Source organism: Sorex fumeus, unplaced genomic scaffold, assembly GCF_029834395.1.
Source record: "Sorex fumeus unplaced genomic scaffold, SorFum_2.1 ptg000044l, whole genome shotgun sequence".
Lineage (NCBI taxonomy): Eukaryota > Metazoa > Chordata > Mammalia > Eulipotyphla > Soricidae > Sorex > Sorex fumeus.
Window position 1 is genome coordinate 49,686,798 of NW_026606101.1, and position 18,593 is coordinate 49,705,390.

The window sequence follows — 18,593 nt, forward strand, 5'->3', positions numbered from 1 at the left end:
GACCACTTGGTTTTGGGGGGCGTTTTTCGTTTTGTTTTCTTATAGCCCTCCTGGTGTGTATGTGAGGTGGCAGCTCTCATTTTGATTTCCACGGCCCCGAGAGTTAATGGTATTGAGCATCTTTCCAGGTGCTTAGAGTTATCTTTGGAGAAATGGCCGTTCAGAATCTTGGCCCATTAGCTGATTGGGTTACTTACTGTTTTTTTTATTAAGCTGTAAAAGGTTTTGAAAGATAAATTTGAGTCTGATTTAAAAAAATCTCGTTCTTTATACCGCCTTCTTGATGATATTCTTCTTTGTTTTGGGGGGTTTTTTGGATTTGGTTTTTGAGGCCACACCCTGGCTGTGCGCAGGGCTCCTATTCGTACTTAGTGAGTGTTCAGATAGCATCTTATGAAGTGAGAGGAGTGATGCATTTTTTTTTCCAATGTAGTAACCATGTGACACCCCTCAGTTGTTTCCTCTTCTATTGAAATCTCCACATGTAGCAATCACTGAACTCGATTTTAAATGCTATAACATTGGCCAGGGAGCTGACTCAGTTGGCTCGAGCTTATGCTTCACTTGTGGGAACCCCAGGTTGGATCCCTGGCATCACATGGTCCCCCAAGCATCACTGAAGACCTCACTCCCGAGCACCGCCAGATGTGACCCCCCCCCCAGCAGATTAAATGGTGTAGCTAACCCCTTCTGCATGTACTGATTACAGGTAATGAAAGACAGTTGTAGCCTGACTAGCTAGTGTTCAGTGTTCTCTGTAGCCAGTTACACTGCTTGTCTTCTGTGATTTCTGTCCCCGTTGGCTGAGCAGTCAGAAGGAGTGGCACCCAGCTCATCGACTGTTGGTTCTGTCGTGAAAACTTCTGGGCAGCAGCAAGTGTGTGTGAGCCAGGCCACCATGGGAACCTGCAAAGTCACTGCCCCCTCTGTCATAAGTGCTACATCCCTGGTGTCCACGGCCAACCCCATTTCAGGAAAAGCTACAGTATCAGGTCAGTTGTGCTCCCTGTCTTTGGGCTTGAATATTTTAGAAAATTTATTGGTTGGTTGTGTTTGTCCTCGGGGCTTACTCCTGGCTCTGCACTTGGGGATCAAACCTAGGTTGGCCATGCGCAAGACAGGCTCCTCCCTACCAGTTATACTAGCACTCCAGCCTAAACATCATTTTTTGTTGTGAAACTCATGTTTGGAGATACTGTGGTAGAATTGATACAAAAATTATGGAAGAAATGAGAATTGGGAGAAATGAATGCTTTCTCTTTTCTGATCACACGTTAGCATCCAGTAAATAATATCTCTCGGCTTTAACATGCACTATCCAAAGATACTGCACTAAACTTTCAGTTTCATAAAAGTCAGACTAGGGGGGCTGGAGCGATAGCACAGTGGGTGGGGCGTTTGCCTTGCACATGGCCAACCCGGGTTCGATTCCCAGCATACCATATGGTCCCCTGAGCACCGCCAGGAGTAATTCCTGAGTGCAAAGCCAGGAGCAATTCCTGTGCATCGCTGGGTGTGACCCAAGAAGCAAAAAAAAAAAAAGTCATACTAGGGCCTCAGCACATGCCTTACATGTTTGAAGACCTGGCCCTGCAAAAAATAAAAGAGGTGAAAAAAGATTAACTGTGCTCTAATGATGATCGTCAAGTTTTTTGTTTCTGAATTATGTTTTGCAAGGTTCTGGTTTTTGTAGTTTGTTTTCAGCTTTGTAAACTGTCTTAAACAAGGTCACTGTTGTGAGTAACTACTCACAGATGAAGTCACACTGAGGGGCCCAGATCACACTGGGCTGCTGTGGGTCATTGTAAGAGCTTTGCCTTTTGTTCAGAGGAAGGCGTCTGAGGGTCTGAAGCTAAAGAGTCAATGGTTGACCTTTCCTTTCACCGAGACCGCTGGCCGCAGAGTTCAGAGTCAGCTAGGGCATAAAGGGGAGACAGGGGACGGACCAAGAGGCAGATGCTAAGAACATTTGATGTTCTATCAGGGAGCCATGGAGGAAGGGATTCCATGAAGGAAGCAGGAAGTAGAGGGAAGGAAATCACCCAGGAAAAGATATGGAACGGTTTACCCCCCAGCTGAGGGGCATGAGCTTCTGGTTCGGAAGCCACCCTCTCCAGAATGCTCAGAGAAAGACGGCGTTACATCCCCGGTTTTCCACCCACCGCTCCAGTCTGCCCCCTTGGCGAGCACAAACAGATTTCCCTCATATTGCTACAACATAAAGGCAGATGAAATGATTAGACCTTAGCTTGGTATCCGTTTGTGATTGACTGTCGGCCCGGGTTCGATCCCCATCATTGTCCTGTCTCACAAGGGGGTCACCAAAGTCATTGTCTGATGTGCCTTCTGTGTTAACTGTTGCGGCTCATTGAGCTTGGTGGTCTTCTCTGCAACTGTCCCATCAGATTTCATGTGATTTTACTGGGCTGACAGTATGATGAAATTTTAAGTCGTCCAGCCAAGAAGCTGAAGATGTGGAATGATTTGGTGGCGTGGCAGTTCGGTGCGGTTCACTTACAGAGGTTGACCATTTCTGTGTCGGAGGGTGTCAGGTGTGGATGGGGCCTCTGTGCCTTCAGGCAGAAAGGAGAACTCACCCCCACTCCAAGAAGGCTCCAGATTCCCAAGTCTTCCCAGCAAGGACAAGGAGAAGATCTTAAAGGCCTTCAGAGGGAAAAAGAAATACAACCGCTCAGAAATCACATTATCGTCAGATTTCTTAGTAGCAATGCTGAAAGCGGGAATACTGCTTTCCAGAATTTCGGAGAAAATTATTTATCGTATCCATTCAGTCAACTGTGGTCAATATAGGAATGGATGGAAGAAAGGCCGTAGAGAGCCGTGAGATGCTTACCTACCCTAATCGTGCATTTTAAATCTGACTTTAACGGGTTTAATCACAATGAAGCAGGGTCTACCATATATATCTATGGTATACCATATGTATAATTGCGGACTATAAATATAAATATATATTTAAAAAAATAAAACCAGGAGGGCTGGAGCTATAGTACAGCTTGCCTTGCCCATGGCCGACCCAGGTTCAATCCCTAGCACCCTATATGACCTGCTGAGCACCTCCAGGAGCGATACCTGAGTGCAGAGTCAGGAGTAAACCCTGAGCACTGCTGGATGTAACCCAAATGCCAAAATAATTAAAACCAACAAGATTTATAGCAAAGGAAAGGTCTAGAAGGCGTAAAAGCTCCTGCCAGAGGAAACTAGATGAAGTTAGAGATGTAGAGCAAAAATGGTTACTTTTACTTTTAAAAATTTTTTTTATTGAATATCTGTGTGATAGACCATTACAAAGCTGTTCATGATTGAATTTCAGCCCTACAATGATCCAACACCCATCCCTCCACCAGTGTACGTTTCCTAGCACCAGTGGACCCAGGTTCCCTCCCCACCAGTCCCCCCCCACCATCAGCCTGCCTCTATAGCAGGCATTCTCTCTCTCTCTCTCTCTCTCTCTCTCTTTCTCTCTCTCTCTCTCTTTCTCTCTCTCTCTCTCTCTCTCTTTCTCTCTCTCTCTCTCTCTCTCTCTCTCTCTCTCTCTCCTTTTGTGCATTATGGTTTCCAATACAGGCACTAAGAGGTCATCGTGTTTGTTCTGTATTTTTATCAGGAAGGCAAAGCTGGGATAGCTTGTAACCAGGCGGCACGACAGGGGCGTGGACAGGACTGCCAGAGGCTTCTAGAAGCACAGGGAGGTGGGGAGAGGTAGCCCATCCTGACCCTGAGTAAGCCTGGAGATTTCACTCACGGCTGCTTTCACTTTTGAGGGGTTTTTGTCCTTCCTTTAGTTTTCAACTGGTACATATATGACATTTTGCTAGAAAAGAGAATTTCAGATTTCTTTTTATTTGGAGGTGGGTGGGTAGCCCTCCTACACAGTCAGTGCTGAGGGCACCTGGGGACCACTTGTGGGGGTGGGGGGAGAGACATGGCCAAAAGCAGTGCCAGGGGTCAAGCCCAGATTGTCCAGGCAAGTGCCGTACCTGCTCTCTCCTTTGCTCATTGGTCCGATTTTTATTGCTCCTCTGGGTGCCAGGAAATTACTTTCAAAGTCAAGTAGTGGGTGGGATGTCAGAATACTTAATGGGTTGAGCGCATGCCCTGAGTCCAGGAGGCCTGGGCTTGATTCCTGGCGCCGCGTTCATCCTAGCACAGCACTGCCAGGAGTGGTCCCTGAGCCCAGAGCTGAACACAAGTGTGATGCAGAAAGTGGCGCGGGGGGGGGGGGGGGGTGTCGGTGAGAGAAATGATAGTGGATTGGCCACTGAAAGTGGATAATGTACGATTTGCCAAAAGCTATGCCACACAGATAAGGAAAATGATAAGTCCTGGTGAGCAGACAGATTGAAGTATCTGATGCATGGAAATGGGGTCAAAGAGATGATTGGCAGGTTCTCTCTCAGGTTTGCACCCTGTATATGGTCTCTCAAGCCCCCCGGAAGTGATTCCTGAGCACCACCAGGTGTGACCCAAAAACCTAAAAAAAAAAAAATATGTATGGAGATAGTATGAAGGAGATGCATATGAATTGCGACTAGATTAAAATGGACCCCTCAGTGTTCTTCTTTTTTTGATTTTGGGGCCACAGCTGGTGATGCTCAAGGCCTTAGGGACTGCAGGCTTCTGCTTAGGGGTCACTCCTGCAAGGCTGACGGTACAGTATGGTGCCAGGGCTTAAACCTGGGCCTCCCAAATGCAAAATGTGCTTTGCATGTGCTTCCATGCCCTCAAGTGAACTCTTGAATGCTTCAGAACTAATTTTGGAAATACCTGCTAGGCTGTCAGGATACAGGGGCTGTTTTTAAAGTAATAAAATGACAGTTATCTAGATAAAAAATATGTGCAGTTTGCATGTTGCAGTTGTGTGCAAGGCAAATAAACTTGTCATAGAATACAGAGAAGAAGAACCATCTCAAACTATTAATGCTGGTGGACTCAACAGTAGAACTTCTGGGTGACTTTTTCTTCCGCTGACTCTGCTTTTCCAAAAATGTCTGTACTGCATTGTAAAGATTGCTTCATAAAGGACACTTTAAAATTAAAACCTTGTTGCCACAGCATAGGTTTTTTTTTTTTTTTAACTTACCATGAGACAGAGTTGTTATGATTGAGATTCAGTTATCCTGGGTTCGAGTCCCTGTCCTGTGACATCATGGTGTCTTTGTGGAATCTGCCCTCCACCCATTGCCTCTTGCTTCTGGCTCTTAGTCTCTTTATTGAAGGAGTAAATGTTTCTCCTGTGAAATCGTGTGAGTGCGAAGATGGGGTTTTTAAGGTGGAATCTGAGTTTCAGCTTCACCTGATCTTCTGGCGTGTTTCAGGATTGCTAAAGATTCACTCCAGCCAGTCCAGTCCCCAGCAGGCTGTCCTGACCCTCCCCAGCCAGCTCCGGCCACTCAGCGTCAATACATCTGGAGGCGTGCAGACCATCCTGATGCCCGTCAATAAGGGTAAGGCCTTTGTACGCCCCTCCTACACAGACACACACACACACACACACAGACACACACACACACCCCATGCCAGAGAACTGGGCTGTGACTCCAGGTCTCTGAGGTGGAAATGAACAAACCCATGCCCCTGTTAGGTGGCACTTTGGACATTGGGGTGCCAACTTTGTACTGGAAGTAAAACCAAAACAATCCATTGATTCCTACATACGTGCCCATCTGTAGAATTGAGTCGAGGGCGGACACTGTAGACGTTGGGAAGAATTGAGGGTTGTTGAATTTTTATTTTCTCTGTTCTGTGTCTGCCCCCATTTCTGCAGTTGAGAGATAATAGTGAGTAGCCCACCCACTTTGTCAAATCACTGTATGGAAAGGCACCGCCATCTGCTTCTCTTCCATGGAGTTTTGTGCTGTTAGCTTAATAGGGGGCTAATGACAGAGATCTTAAAAGTTTCTAAGTTACGTCCTTCCTCTTTTTTGCCTGTCAGTGGTGCAGTCATTTTCTGCCAACAAGTCACCTGCCATTCTGCCTGTCGCTGCAGCCCCGACTCCGGTTGTTCCCAGCTCTGTTCCGGCAACTGTTGCCAAGGGTACGTGTTTCCTTAACAGTATTTATCCCAGCCTTTATGCGTGCTGTTACTGTAGTCTGTGGTGCCTTGGATTGAGAATCAGAATCATTTCGAAAAACGGAACTCGCTATTTGTAGTCTAGCGTTGACACTGACGGAGAAGCCCAGATGTTTGAGACATTGTCAGTCACTTGTGATCAGGTTGAAGAGAGTTCTGGTGGCAGGCAAGCAGTGATGGGGAATTATGAGGAAAAGGAATGCCAAGGTAGTTCACTGTAGAGTGTGGAAGAGACCGAGCTTAGTGGGGAGGGAGGCCTGTTCAGTTGTGAGAGCTGAAGAGACCGGCACTCGCTGGGGTGGGGAGCGGGGAAGCAGCGCTTCAGAGGGCCTTGTCTGGAGTGTGCTGTGGGACAGTGGATGTGTGTCTGACCTAAGTGCTCCCCTCCCTGTTTTCTGAAGGGGCTTGAGCATTGGCAGATTTCTGTATCCGTACAGGGGGTGCTGGAACTAATCCCCTACAGATAGACTTTCTGTACCTTGGGTGGTAGAAAGCCAGGATCAGGGCTGGAGAGACAATACCTGGGTGCCAGCACCTTCCTTGCACGTGGCCAGTTCACCCTGAGCACTACTGAGCGTGGCCTAAAACCAACCCCCAAAAAGCAGGAACCAGAGAGATGGTTATGGGACTGGGTTCATGCCTGCATGTGACTGACCCCAGTTTGGTCCCCTGCACACCTGGTCCCCCCAGCATCGCAGGGAACAGTCCTGGAGGACCCTGAAGGCCTCTGGGCACTCTGGGGTGGCCCAGGTAACCCCTCGCACCTCCTTGGGCCTCACAGTGCGCTTCCTGTCCAGCTGGCCGAGGGTCCCAAGGAGGGGCCCCTGGGTCTGAAGCAACAGCTGGGACAGGCCGCAGGAGAAGCAAACTAGAGAGCAGCACAGTTGGAGGCGGGGGCAGGTCGGCTCTCACAGGCTTGAGAAAAGGCCAGTTTATAACGTCCTGGGAACTCAAGGCAGATGTTGGTTGAATACAGCCCATTGCCCGATTATTTTGGTTTGGTTTGGTTTTTTTGGGCCATACCCGGGCTTACTCTTGGCTTGGCACTCAGGGATCATTCTTGGCAGTGCTCAGGGGACCACGTGGGTTTCTGGGGATCGAACCCATGTCAGCCGCATGCATGGCAAGCATCCTACCCACTGTACTATCTCTCCAGCCCTTGTTGCCTGAATCTCAAACAAAATTTCATGGACACCTGACTACACCACTCATTTGCATGTTTGTGCTTTAACATCATAGTCAAGTAGTTCCCACGGTGATCATGTCACCAACAGAGCCTAAAATACTGACTGCATAGTCTCTATGGGGAAAGTTTAAATAGAATGAATGGACTTGTGCTACAAAACTGGAGTATTAGAATTTTCAGAGGGCAGGGGGACGGAAGTGGACTTTTTCTTCGAAGTGTTGGACTCCCAGAGGGTCGTGTGTGAGTGTAATGCTGATGGCATAGTTGCATGGTCCCTCGGCACAAGCAAATGATGCAGGTGCACGTTCATATTCCAGCACGTGGGCCCAGGAGATGCACCATACGCTAGAGCACGTGCTTTGCACGCAGGCACCCAAGGTTTGACTGGCAAAGTTCCCAAGCACCACGTAGCCAGCCCAAGACGGAAAGGGAAGGCTAGCCAGAAAAGAAAAGCTCGGCACCTTGGGCTTTATTGACACCAGCACCTGCGCTAGATCCGAGGGACAAAGGGAAAAGGGAAGGTTAAGCGACAGACTCAAAGATAGTTGCAGTGCTCACATCTGACAGGATAGGAGGAGTAGGCACAGCCTGAGAAAGACTGACCCTCCTTGAGGATGAGACCTGGGAGCTGGCATCTCACGGAAGAGGGTCACTCACAAAGGGGCTGAAAATCTGCCATCCTGGAAGTACAGAGCCATTGACAGTGCTGCCCAACCTTTAACCCACGTGTGTGTGTGTGTGTGTGTGTGTGTGTGTGTGTGTGTGTGTGTGTGTGTACACCCTGCAGTACCTGCATCCATGTGTGTGTATGCCCTGCAGTACCTGCGGGCTTGTTTCCTGACCCTTGACACACATTCGTCTGTGTGTGTCTGTGTGTGTCTGTGTCTGTCCTGCAGTACCTGTGGGCCCATTTCCCCACCAAGTCCCATGAAGAGCGTTGGCACCTGCCCACCCACTGCCCTCTTCTGAGCATCCTAACCACTCTCTCTCCTGTCCCTCTTGCTTTGCAGTGAAGACAGAACCAGAAACGCCAGGGCCCAGCTGCCTCTCTCCGGAGGGACAGGCGGCAGTGAAAACGGAAGAGAGCTCGGAGCTGGGCAGCTATGTCATCAAGTAATTCCTTCCGTCCTCTCCAAGGGGTGTTGCTTGGGGGATTCTCAGGAGGCGTTCAGATCGATGAGGTCACTCAGATGTAGAGTGCTCACCTCACGTGTGACGCCCCGGGTGTGCTCCCCGGCGCCACACACACACAGAGCAGGTGCTGAGGCCAGGCTCACTACAGTGCCTGTGTGTCTCGTCCAGTTCTTTGATGGGTCCCACATCACCCCTGGGTGCCCTACTCAGTCTGCCAAGTGCACATGGGTGTGGCTCAGGACCGACCTGGATTTGGAGCCTGTCTAGGAAGCCTCACCTCCAGGGTTAGAGATCTGTCAGCTTAAGCTTTTCTGTATGTGCTTATGTGTTAGGTACTTCTTTGCTGAATCCTCAGTTGTGAAGTACTCTGGACACATTTTGAGGTTTTTTTCCCCCTTGACTTTTTGGGCCATACCCACCAGTGCACAGAACTTAGTCCTGGCTCTACACTCAGGAATCACTCCGGGCAGTGCTCAGGGCACTGTATGGGGTGTGAGTAGACACACCCTCTGTCACCCCTCACCTCCAGCATTGCTGTGGTACGGCCCTGGTGGCTTTCAGGGTTTGCTAAGTTTCCACCCAAACAAAGATTGATGGAGCGATATTTAGAATTCATAGTCGCTTGATCATTGGGTTGTTTTTTACTATTTAGTTTCATATGTGATATATTTAAGACCATATATTATATATACACGGGCTGGAGCGATAGCACAGCGGTAGTGCGTTTGCCTTGCACGCAGCCAACATGGCCGACTCGAGTTCGATTCCTGCGCCCCTCTCGGAGAGCCCGGCAAGCTACCAAGAGTATCTCGCCTGCACGGCAGAGCCTGACAAGCTACCTGTGATGTATTCATTATGCCAAACACAGTAACAACAAGTCTCATGATGGAGATGTTACTGGGCCCGCTTGAGCAAATTGATGAACAACGGGAGGACCGTGATGATGATGATTATATATGCATATGTGTGTAAACACAAAAAGGCAGCAGCAGTCTATCTTTCCCACCGTTTGTTTGGTAGTCTCACTCCGGTTCCCCCACCCCAGGAAGGGTCGATGGCAATGGGCAGGCGAAGGAAAGAACAAGGGCCAGGCTGGTTGGTCTTAGTTGCAGTTTATTCCAATCCTCTCTCCATTCACTCCTGTCTCTCTCCTCTGCCTCTTCCTCCCCTATGCTACTTCATTCTCTTTCTCGATTCCCCTTCATTCTCCTTCTGGCTCTGGAATCGATCTGGATCCCCTTTCTCCTCCTTCTGGAGTCTGGATCTCCCAGCCCACTTTTACAGTCTCATTATATTCCCCAGCATGAGGAGTTGGGATAACAATTACACATAGGTATGGTCACAGTCAATAGGGGTAAAGTTCTTTCCCTCAAGGGCTATTTCTTCTAGGACAGATACCCTCAGCAGGATGACCCACCCAAGAGCGGAATCCCATGGGTGTGTTTCTCCTCTCCTTGTCCAACAAACATAACAAACATTCATAATATTGACCATTTTGTATGAACACAGAAAGAGATACATTAAGCTTATAGAATTGCTCTCCTAGGGCCATCTCGATCTCACACTTCAGTGCTCAAGCCAGATAGTCTTTCCTATCCATAGTAGGGTCCTAGTCTCATCGTTACTTTTGGATCATGACAACACTTGTCTATGATCAAGCTCTTATAGTTAAGAATCGTGACACTTTGACCTGGCTCATTTCGATGCCAGGGTAGCTCACAGCTTGCCCTGGGTCCATTCAGTCCCTCGTCAGGACCCTGCTTTTGGGGTGTTAGGAACTAAGGGCAACTGAGTTAGCTTAAGTCGAGAAAGCAGATGCTCGGGAGTAAATAATATTCAAAGCCATTTAAACCCTAAGTTACAAAGCATAATATTAACTGTCTTCCTGTATCTATACAAAAAGGATGTTGGTTTAAAGTAAACTATTCAAAAGACACAAGGAGAGGAGAAAGGCAATATTAACTTACAATACAATTTCAGTGTCCTAGAAGGATCTGACCTTACAAATTAACAGATTCTGATTAGGGGGGAAAGCTGATTAACTGGTTGGGGAAGAGAGCATAGAGAAGTGGTTACAGATAAACAAAAGAATGGGAGTGACTCTGGAGCACTGTGATGGGTGTAAACCTAATAAACCTGATAAACCTAAGCTCCTTGTGGCAAGGGAGAAAGGACAAACCAATGTCATCCTACACATATGTATGAAACCAAAATATGATACTTGCGTAGTCGGATATTACCAGATTTCTCGTTTATTTAGCTTTGACATCCTTTTTAAGCATAACTTGCTCTTGACCCCAAAGAATGCTAGTATAACTGGTTGAGGTCTGACTTCCTTGAAAGAGGGGAAGGAACACATACCTAGACGGTGCACTTTTTCAGCTATTCTACATGAAGAAAGCAGCTGTTTTGCTGCCATAGTGATGTTTACTGTATCTAGGACTAGAGATTACTACGTGTATTTTTGTCTTAATTGGCTTTCTGTCCTCAGGATAGACCATTTAGAGACTATTCAGCAGCTCTTAACTGCAGTAGTAAAGAAGATTCCATTGATCACCGCAAAAGGTAAGACACTTATACCACATATATTAATTTGGAAGGTGTGGGGGAGGGCTATACGTGGTGGTGCCAAGGGACCACTCCCCTCCCCGTGCCCAGGTTCCTGTGGGTGCTTGAAGAAACCGTGTGTTGTCGGAATCCAGCGCAGTGCATTCTGCCCACAGAACTGTGTTTCCAGCCCTGCCTGGCTGTGGTTTTCAAAGCTATGAACTACTTGGAAATATTTTTTTCCCAATATTTTATTGAAGCACTGTGAATTACACAGTTGTTCATACTTGGGTTTTTGATATCCAGTGTTCCATCACTGGTCCTGCCACCTGTGTGCCCAGGACTCCTCTCGCCCCAGCCCGGCCCACCATCCTGACAGGCACCTTTTAGATTAAGGTTTGGGATATTGAGTCAACTAAAATCAGTTGATATGGTAATTTAATACTGATCTGCTCTACTTACCTTGGGCGATTTCAATGCTTGCTGAGGCTCATTTGCAAGGTGTTAGAACTCATACTGGCTTGGTTAATGGGTTTGGGTTTTTTTGTTTTTTTTTTTTACTGTTTTCCCCATGTTGGTTACATATTGGTCTCTAGGGCTCCTAGTGGAGTACCATTCTTACAATTTTTTTTTTCTGTATTCATGGATCTGTCTTAGTTTTGAGGCCACACCCTGCTGTGCGCAAGGCTTACTCCTGCCTCTGCGCTCAGAGCTCACTCCTGGCAGTGGTGTATTCACAGGACGTTGTGGGGTGCCTGGATTGAACCCGGGTCTGCCGCATGCAAGGCAAGCCCCCTGCCCACTGTGCTATCCTTCCTGTCCCGTTCCCATTGGCTTTGATAGCCGCGTGGTTGTAGTTTACCTTTTTCATCAGAGAAGAACCCCCTCTGCACTGTGTGGAATCTGCACTTGCCAAGTAAGGAACAAATGCCCAGTAACCAGGCAGAGAGACGGTTTTTTTTTTTTTTTTGGACATGCCTCCAGCAAATAAGAGTTGATTGAAATCCTAACGGTTGCATTCAGAGTGTGCTGGCTGTGTGCTTTGTAGGTGAAGATGCCAGCTGTTTCTCTGCAAAGTCTGTGGAGCAGTATTATGGCTGGAACATTGGGAAAAGGAGAGCTGCTGAGGTAACCCGCGTCTGCCCACGCGACACACAGGCCCCCTCCAGAGGGGGGTCCGGGAGAGGGGACGCTGCGTGCGCCCCAGCCGCCGCAGGGGGATCGCGCAGCCTGTTCTGAGAAATAGTTCGTGGTGGGATTTTTTTTTCCCTCCTTTAAAAATGTGGCTCTTCTCAGACCTGTAAAACTAGCCTTTTTAATAGGTCTACTTTTTTCTTTTTCTTTTTTTTTTAAATGAGTTTTAATATATTCAAACAATCTGTGCTATTCCAAAAAGGAAGACCCACTCAGTTAAGTTCAAGTTCCCTGTTTATGGAATTGATTGATGATAGTTATTTTGCAGCACTGATTTGTACAGACTTTTTTTTTCTGTTTTCGTTTTTTTTTGAGTTTTGGTTTTGGGGTCACACCCGGCAGTGCTCAGGGTTTACTCCTGGCTTTATGCTCAGGTATCAGTCACTCCTGCCAGGGCTCGGGCAGCCACTTGGGGTGCAGGGGATCAAATCTGGGTCACTAATGGCAAGGCAAGCACCTTACCCAGTATACCATTTCTCCGGCTCTTCTTATTCATAAGTTTTTTAAGAGAAAGGGGTTCTGAGATTCAGTGCCCTTCCTGCATGAATGCCTAACCTAGGTGGTTTTGCTTTTGGGTAAATTAAAATCAAAACTCTGAAAACTGAAAAAATTACTCAGGTATGTATTGAGTTCTTGTTTCCATGACCATGACTCTGGAGAATGGGGTCATCAAAGCAAGTGGCATCTAGAGGGGCATGCTTGGGGGCTAGGAGCAAGTCGGGTGAGGCCCTGGGGAGGGAGGGGGGTCAGGTCCTGGGTTCCGGCCAGAGGAAACACCCTTTCTGCCAAGTCGAGGCAGTTACTTTTCATTTTAAAAAATAAAAGGTGGAAATACTTTCTCTCTGTTCTTAAATTATGAAGTAACATGGTCAGATAATTTTCGGGGGGCGGGGGGCGGGGGTGGAGTGGGATTATTAGTCATCTTGGGAGCATCGATTTGTTTGAACAGTCGAAGCGAAGTCTGATTATGATCTTTTATTTATTCTTAAGTGGCAAAGAGCCATGACAATGAGGAAAGTCTTACAAGAAATCCTGGAGAAGAATCCCAGATTCCACCACCTGAGCCCCCTGAAGACCAAGCACATCGCACACTGGTGCCGCTGCCATGGGTACACCCCGCCGGACCCCGAGAGCCTGCGGGGCGAGGGCGACTCCATCGAGGACGTGCTGAGCCGCATCGACAGTGAACCGGGTGAGCCGCGCGCCCCCCCCCTCCCCCGGCTGCGGGAGACGCGCCGCCACTGGGTCTGTGCCCCACCAGCCCTGCCCTGCCAGCCCACACCCTGTGGCACAGAGCTCAGTGCTCACTCACCAGGAAACCTCCCCAGGACCATTTCTCCCTTTGTTGTTGGTTTTTGGTTTTTTGTTTTGTTGTTGTTGTTGTTGTTGTTGTTGTTGTTGTTGTTGTTTTCATTTGGGGCCACGCCCAGCGGTGCTCAGAGACTACTCCCAGCTCTGCACTCTAAGGGCTCACCCCTGGCGAGTTTGGTGAACCATATGGGGTGCCAGGGATTGAAATCGGTTCGGCCACCTGCAAGGCAAGCGCTCCAGCCCCAGCGATGAGCATCTTTGTTTGTTTGCTGATTGATTTGTAAGCCCCAGTGGGAACAGCGGCCAGGAGCTCACTGCTTGCCCCAAGCCCTTCAGCAACTCCTGCCCCTCTGACACCTGGTCTGGACCTCACTGACCTGTCCAACCCGGAGTGAGTCGCCAGAAGCCTCCCAGCGCCCCTGCTGCCTTCAGGCCCGCCCTCTCACCCTGTCGGGTTAGATGTGCCTTGGCTTAGTGAAGCCAGCTTCTCGCGTGCGCTAAAATGCCACTAACAGTATGTACCCCCCAGCAGTGACACTGTGGCTGGTTGCCATTGTCTCCACGTTGCATTTGGGTTTTTCAGGACTTATGTACTTGAAAAGGCAGCTTCGTTGTAGTAGTTGGCAGTTAGGGGACGGCCCTGCTTGTGGCAGCTTTAGAATTCCGTCATCTCAGATGGCAGGTCCAGCACCCGCTGCTTCACGCATGGTGCCCGGTTGGGCGCCCGCACAGATCACCCTGCTCTTCATGCAGCGCCTAGCACGGCAGCCGCCCCAACAGGGCCCCCTTCTCCGTGCCCCGGAGTGTCAGCGGCCTCGTCCCCTCCCGTTTAGAGTGCCCGTCGTCACTGTCCTCGGCCGACAGCCTCTGCCGGAAGCTCGAGGACCTGCAGCAGTTCCAGAAAAGGGAGCCCGAGACGGAGGAGGAGGTGGACATCCTCAACCTCTCTGAGCCGCTGAAAGTCAACATCAAGAAAGAGCAGGAGGAGAAGCAGGAGGAAATGAAATTCTACCTGCCCCCAACCCCGGGGTCTGAATTTATCGGAGACATCACACAGAAGGTAGCGGGGGGGGGGGGGGGGGGGGGGGGGGCGGGGCTGTCTGTGGCAGCGATGGGTCACGCATCGTGGCGTCTGAGAAACAGACCCCTGACTTTTTCTAGAGCCCTGCGTGCAGGATGGCCCTCTGTCCGGCACACAGGCCTGTTCTCTGGGCCCCTGCGCTCTGTGCCAGGGCCCTGGGCGAGGAAAGATAATGACAATGCAGAAGCTCAGTTGGGGTGGGGTGGGAGCACAGGCAGCCAGATCTAGGAGGCATTTGGCTTTGGTTTCTGTTTTCCCTTTTCCGCCTACCGAGGAGCCCCTTCTCCACACGGGGCTCAGTCCACTGACCCCAAGGTGACTTTCACTGCCAGCCTGGGAGCCACGGGGCCCCCGCCCACACCGCTTACTGGCGGGCTAGGAGAGAAGGTTTCTCCCTACGAAACCTGGTGGCCCATGAGTAGCTGTCTCTTGCACAGCTGTCTAGATCCCGGGCACAGGGCGGGGTTGTTTTCACCAGCAAGAGGGAAGGGAAGAGGGGGCTTCGGTGTATGTTCACAAGTCACCATAGGTCAGGCCTTGGGGTTGGGGTCCAGGCTCCCCGCTCACAGCAGAGTTCACGGAGAATCCTGACTGCATCCTCGGCAGTGAAATCACAGCGTGTCTCGCAGCCCCCTCGGGTGCTCCGGGTTGGAGAACGGCCTGTGTTGGGCACCCCTTGCCCGTGCGTTCTGCCCAGCACGTTTCCAGGGCCTTTCTTCCACCCACTCGTTTCCTGGGGCAGTCGAGAAGCGCAGTGGTTTGCGCGCCGTCGGCCGCAGAGGCAGAGGAGCGAGTGGCATTGTTGCACCTTCTTTCCAGATCGGGATCACCCTGCAGCCTGTGGCGCTCCACAAGAACGTGTACGCGTCGGTCATCGAGGACATGATTTTAAAGGTGGGTGCCTGGACCCAGGGCAATGGTACAGCGAGGACGGTACCTGCCTTGCACACAGCCAACCTGGGCTCGATCCGCATCACCCTGGATAATCCCCTGAGCAGCACTGGGTGTGGCCCCCAAACAAAAATAAATAGGGGCTAGAGCGATAGATAGTCCGGCAGAGAGGGTGCTCAAGCGCCTTGCACACAGCTGGACCCGGGTTTGATCCCCGGCACCCCGTAGTGTCCCCTGACCAAACAATAAGTGTGGGTCCCTGGTGGCCATGGAGGCTGATACCAGGGGCCAGATACTGCGGTTCAGAGCTGGGCACGGAAACGACGGGCTTGTTGAGAGACTGCTCAGAGTTTTCTCTATTTTGTCGTGGCGTGGGGGCTTTGGGAATCGGGGAGCACCTGGTGCCAGGGACCAAGCCAAGCCGGCTCTGCTGCGTGCAGGGCAGCGCCAGACCCCAAACTCGGCAGCCTCTCCCCTGTACCAGGCGAGGCTCTTTGGGGGTCAGACCCTGCAGTGCTGAGGGGTTGCTCTGCGGTGCTGGGGTCCAAGCCCGGAGCCTTCTCTCTTGGCCATCTCCTCCTTGGGGGGCTTTTGTCAGGTTTGGGGGTTTGTCTGGGTTGGCTTTGAGGGGGGTGGCAGTTGTGCCATACTCCCATCTGTCCCAAGGGGCGACTCCTGCCTCCGCTGCCGACGTCACTCTCCGCGGTGCCAGGGATCTAGTGGGGGTCAGCCACACTCAAGGCCAGACCTGGGCCTCCTGGTACTTTCCAGGCCCTCTCTGGATTCAGGCTGTTTCCTCTCCGGGTCGGAAGCATCTGCAGGAGCTTCTGTGCCGGTGTCTCTGAAGTGATATTTTTAGTGCCAGTCGAAAAGCTTTTTAAATAAAGGTGAGAGGCAGCTCTGTCGCGCTCCCGGAGCTGACAGGGGCAGAGCTGGGGTTTTTCTCCACCTGTCATCAAAGCAGCAGTCCCCGGGCAAGGGCTTGGCAAAACCGGCTTCTTGGTCCAGCCCTATCCTGCGCCAGTTACAAGTGACCCTCGGTCTTTCCTTAGAAACGTGGGTCAGTGGACGGTTCCGGTTCGTGATTTCTCAGACTCTCAGCCTTTATGACGACCACTGGTATTTGTGATCCGCTAATTAGGCCTTTACCTTGTTCTTGAGAATAAGTGCTGGGGCCAGCATGCTAGTACAGCAGATAGGGTGTCTGCTCTGCATGCAGCCAACACTGGTTTGATCCCCAGCATCCCGTAGGCTTCCCAAGCACCACTTAATGCCTGAGTGCAGAGCCAGGAGTAACCTCTGAGCATCACCAGATGAGGCCCAAAAACCAAATAAAAGAACTTTGCGATCTTTGTGGTAGCCGAGTTGTTTGCAGAGGTTGGGGGCGAGGGGGTTCTGGGAAGCCCTTCTCGCCACCATGTGGAGTAACCACATCTTCTGTCTGTCACAGGCCACAGAGCAGCTGGTGAGTGACATCCTGAGACAGGCCTTGGCCGTTGGGTACCAGGCCGCGTCACACAACAGGTACCGCATCACTCCGGGCGGGTACGTCAGACATCCTGCCGTATCGTCTTGGGCAGTCTTGTCGCCCCAACAAGACTTCATGGGTTGTTTTGTGGGTTGTTGTATTTTCTTTTGGTTTGGGGGCTGGGACCACACATGGCAGTGCTCAAGGACAACTCCTAGCACTGTGCTTCGGGTAGCATGTGCTGGGAACTCAAACTTGGGCCTCCTGCATGCTCGAATCCTTCTGGTAGGAGGCAGTGCTGTGACTGTGCAGGTTGTGGACAGCCAGACCTTGGGCTCCGCTTTGCCTGGAGGTAACTGCTCCTGACACCCACCTGCTGGCTCTTTGCAGTGACTGACCATCACAGTGGCCACAATGTGCAGGGTGTTGGGGATGGGCATTGTATCCCTCCGCTCATTCTTTGACACTGTCACTGTCGAACCCCTTGAGGCTAGGGCTCCCCTTTTTAGAAATTGGGTCTTGGGGCCAGAGCGGTAGTACGGCAGGTAGAGCATTTGCCTCGCATGCATCTGGCCTTATCAGCATCCTGAGCCCCCAGAGTGATCCCTGAGTGCAAAGTGGGAGTGAGACCTGGACATCATTGGGGGTGGCCCAGAAAAACAAGCTGAAAAAAATGGAGCCTTTAAGGGATATTTTGCTTGTCTTCCCCAGCAAATCCATCATACAGCTTTTTGTTAGTTTGGCTTTGGGTTTTGAGTTACACCCATCGATGCTTAGAGTTGACTTCTGCCGGTGCACTCAGGAATCGCTCCAGCCCCACGGGATGCAGCCTCGCTCTGAGGTACTCACGCTCCCAAGCCACAGGCTCTCTGGTGCTCCTGGCCGCTTCCCCACTGACCGCAATGGGCCATGGACCTTATTCTCTGCCTCAGCCCTTCACAGCCTTTGTTCCACAGCCAGGGTGTTCTTTCAGAGGAAACTCATATGCTTTTGTCCCACCATGTCTCCGAGACCCAGACACAGTCCCGGACACGAGGCCTCCATTGAGGGGCATTGGCTCAGGCAGAAGTGGGCTGGGAAGACAGTCACAGTACTAGTCACAACACTAGGCTGGCTGGAGATCCGAGAGGAGACACGGCACATCCCAAGGCCCCAGGGCGTCTCACAGGCCTGACGGGGACATCTGGCCGCTCTTAGTGAAACGTTCCACATGACACTTGGCCTGCCATGTTTCCAGGAAATGGAAATAGCGTCCCCGGGGTCTGTTGTGCTCAGCTTTTAGGCTGAGTCCAACATTTCCGCGTGTTTGGGTGCCCTGAGCACAGAGCTAGGAGTAGCTCCCAGGAACCACCAGGTGTAGCCCTCAGACAAGTGGAGAGTGACAAGCTGTCTGCTCCCTTTTTTCTGTCCACAGTCCTCAGAATCTTTTTTTTTTCCCTTTCACTCTTTAAACAACATGATTTACAATGTTGTTCACGGTAAGATGTGTCAGGTTTTCAGTATTCAACAGCGTCCCACCACTGAGGTGCCCTTCCCCAGCCACCCCCCCCCCCCCCAAGCCTGCTCCCTGTGCAGGTGCAAAATGACTTACTTTACAGTGCTTGTTGCAACATTCATCTCTCAGTGGTGTTGCCAAAGTCATGGCCTGAGAATTCACTGAGCTGTTCACTTTGGGTTGGGCCGTTGG

General features: G+C 50.6%; 1 protein-coding gene across 9 annotated transcripts in view; it reads left to right on the forward strand.

The window, feature by feature from the left end:
• Window positions 1-18,593, forward strand: part of YEATS2 (YEATS domain containing 2) — a 93,814-nt gene that overhangs the window by 73,297 nt on the left and 1,924 nt on the right. For 5 of the 9 annotated variants that reach the window (XM_056121945.1, XM_056121949.1, XM_056121946.1 and 2 more), the window contains 10 exons: window positions 812-992; window positions 5,340-5,468; window positions 5,957-6,058; window positions 8,291-8,393; window positions 10,906-10,979; window positions 12,010-12,089; window positions 13,146-13,347; window positions 14,300-14,526; window positions 15,367-15,441; window positions 16,889-16,983. In XM_056121945.1, the coding sequence (XP_055977920.1) occupies window positions 812-992; window positions 5,340-5,468; window positions 5,957-6,058; window positions 8,291-8,393; window positions 10,906-10,979; window positions 12,010-12,089; window positions 13,146-13,347; window positions 14,300-14,526; window positions 15,367-15,441; window positions 16,889-16,983 (1,268 nt within the window). Of the gene's footprint in view, window positions 1-811; window positions 993-5,339; window positions 5,469-5,956; window positions 6,059-8,290; window positions 8,394-10,905; window positions 10,980-12,009; window positions 12,090-13,145; window positions 13,348-14,299; window positions 14,527-15,366; window positions 15,442-16,888; window positions 16,984-18,593 lie in introns of those variants that run through there. The other 4 variants (XM_056121947.1, XM_056121951.1, XM_056121952.1 and 1 more) reach the window with 2 other exon arrangements.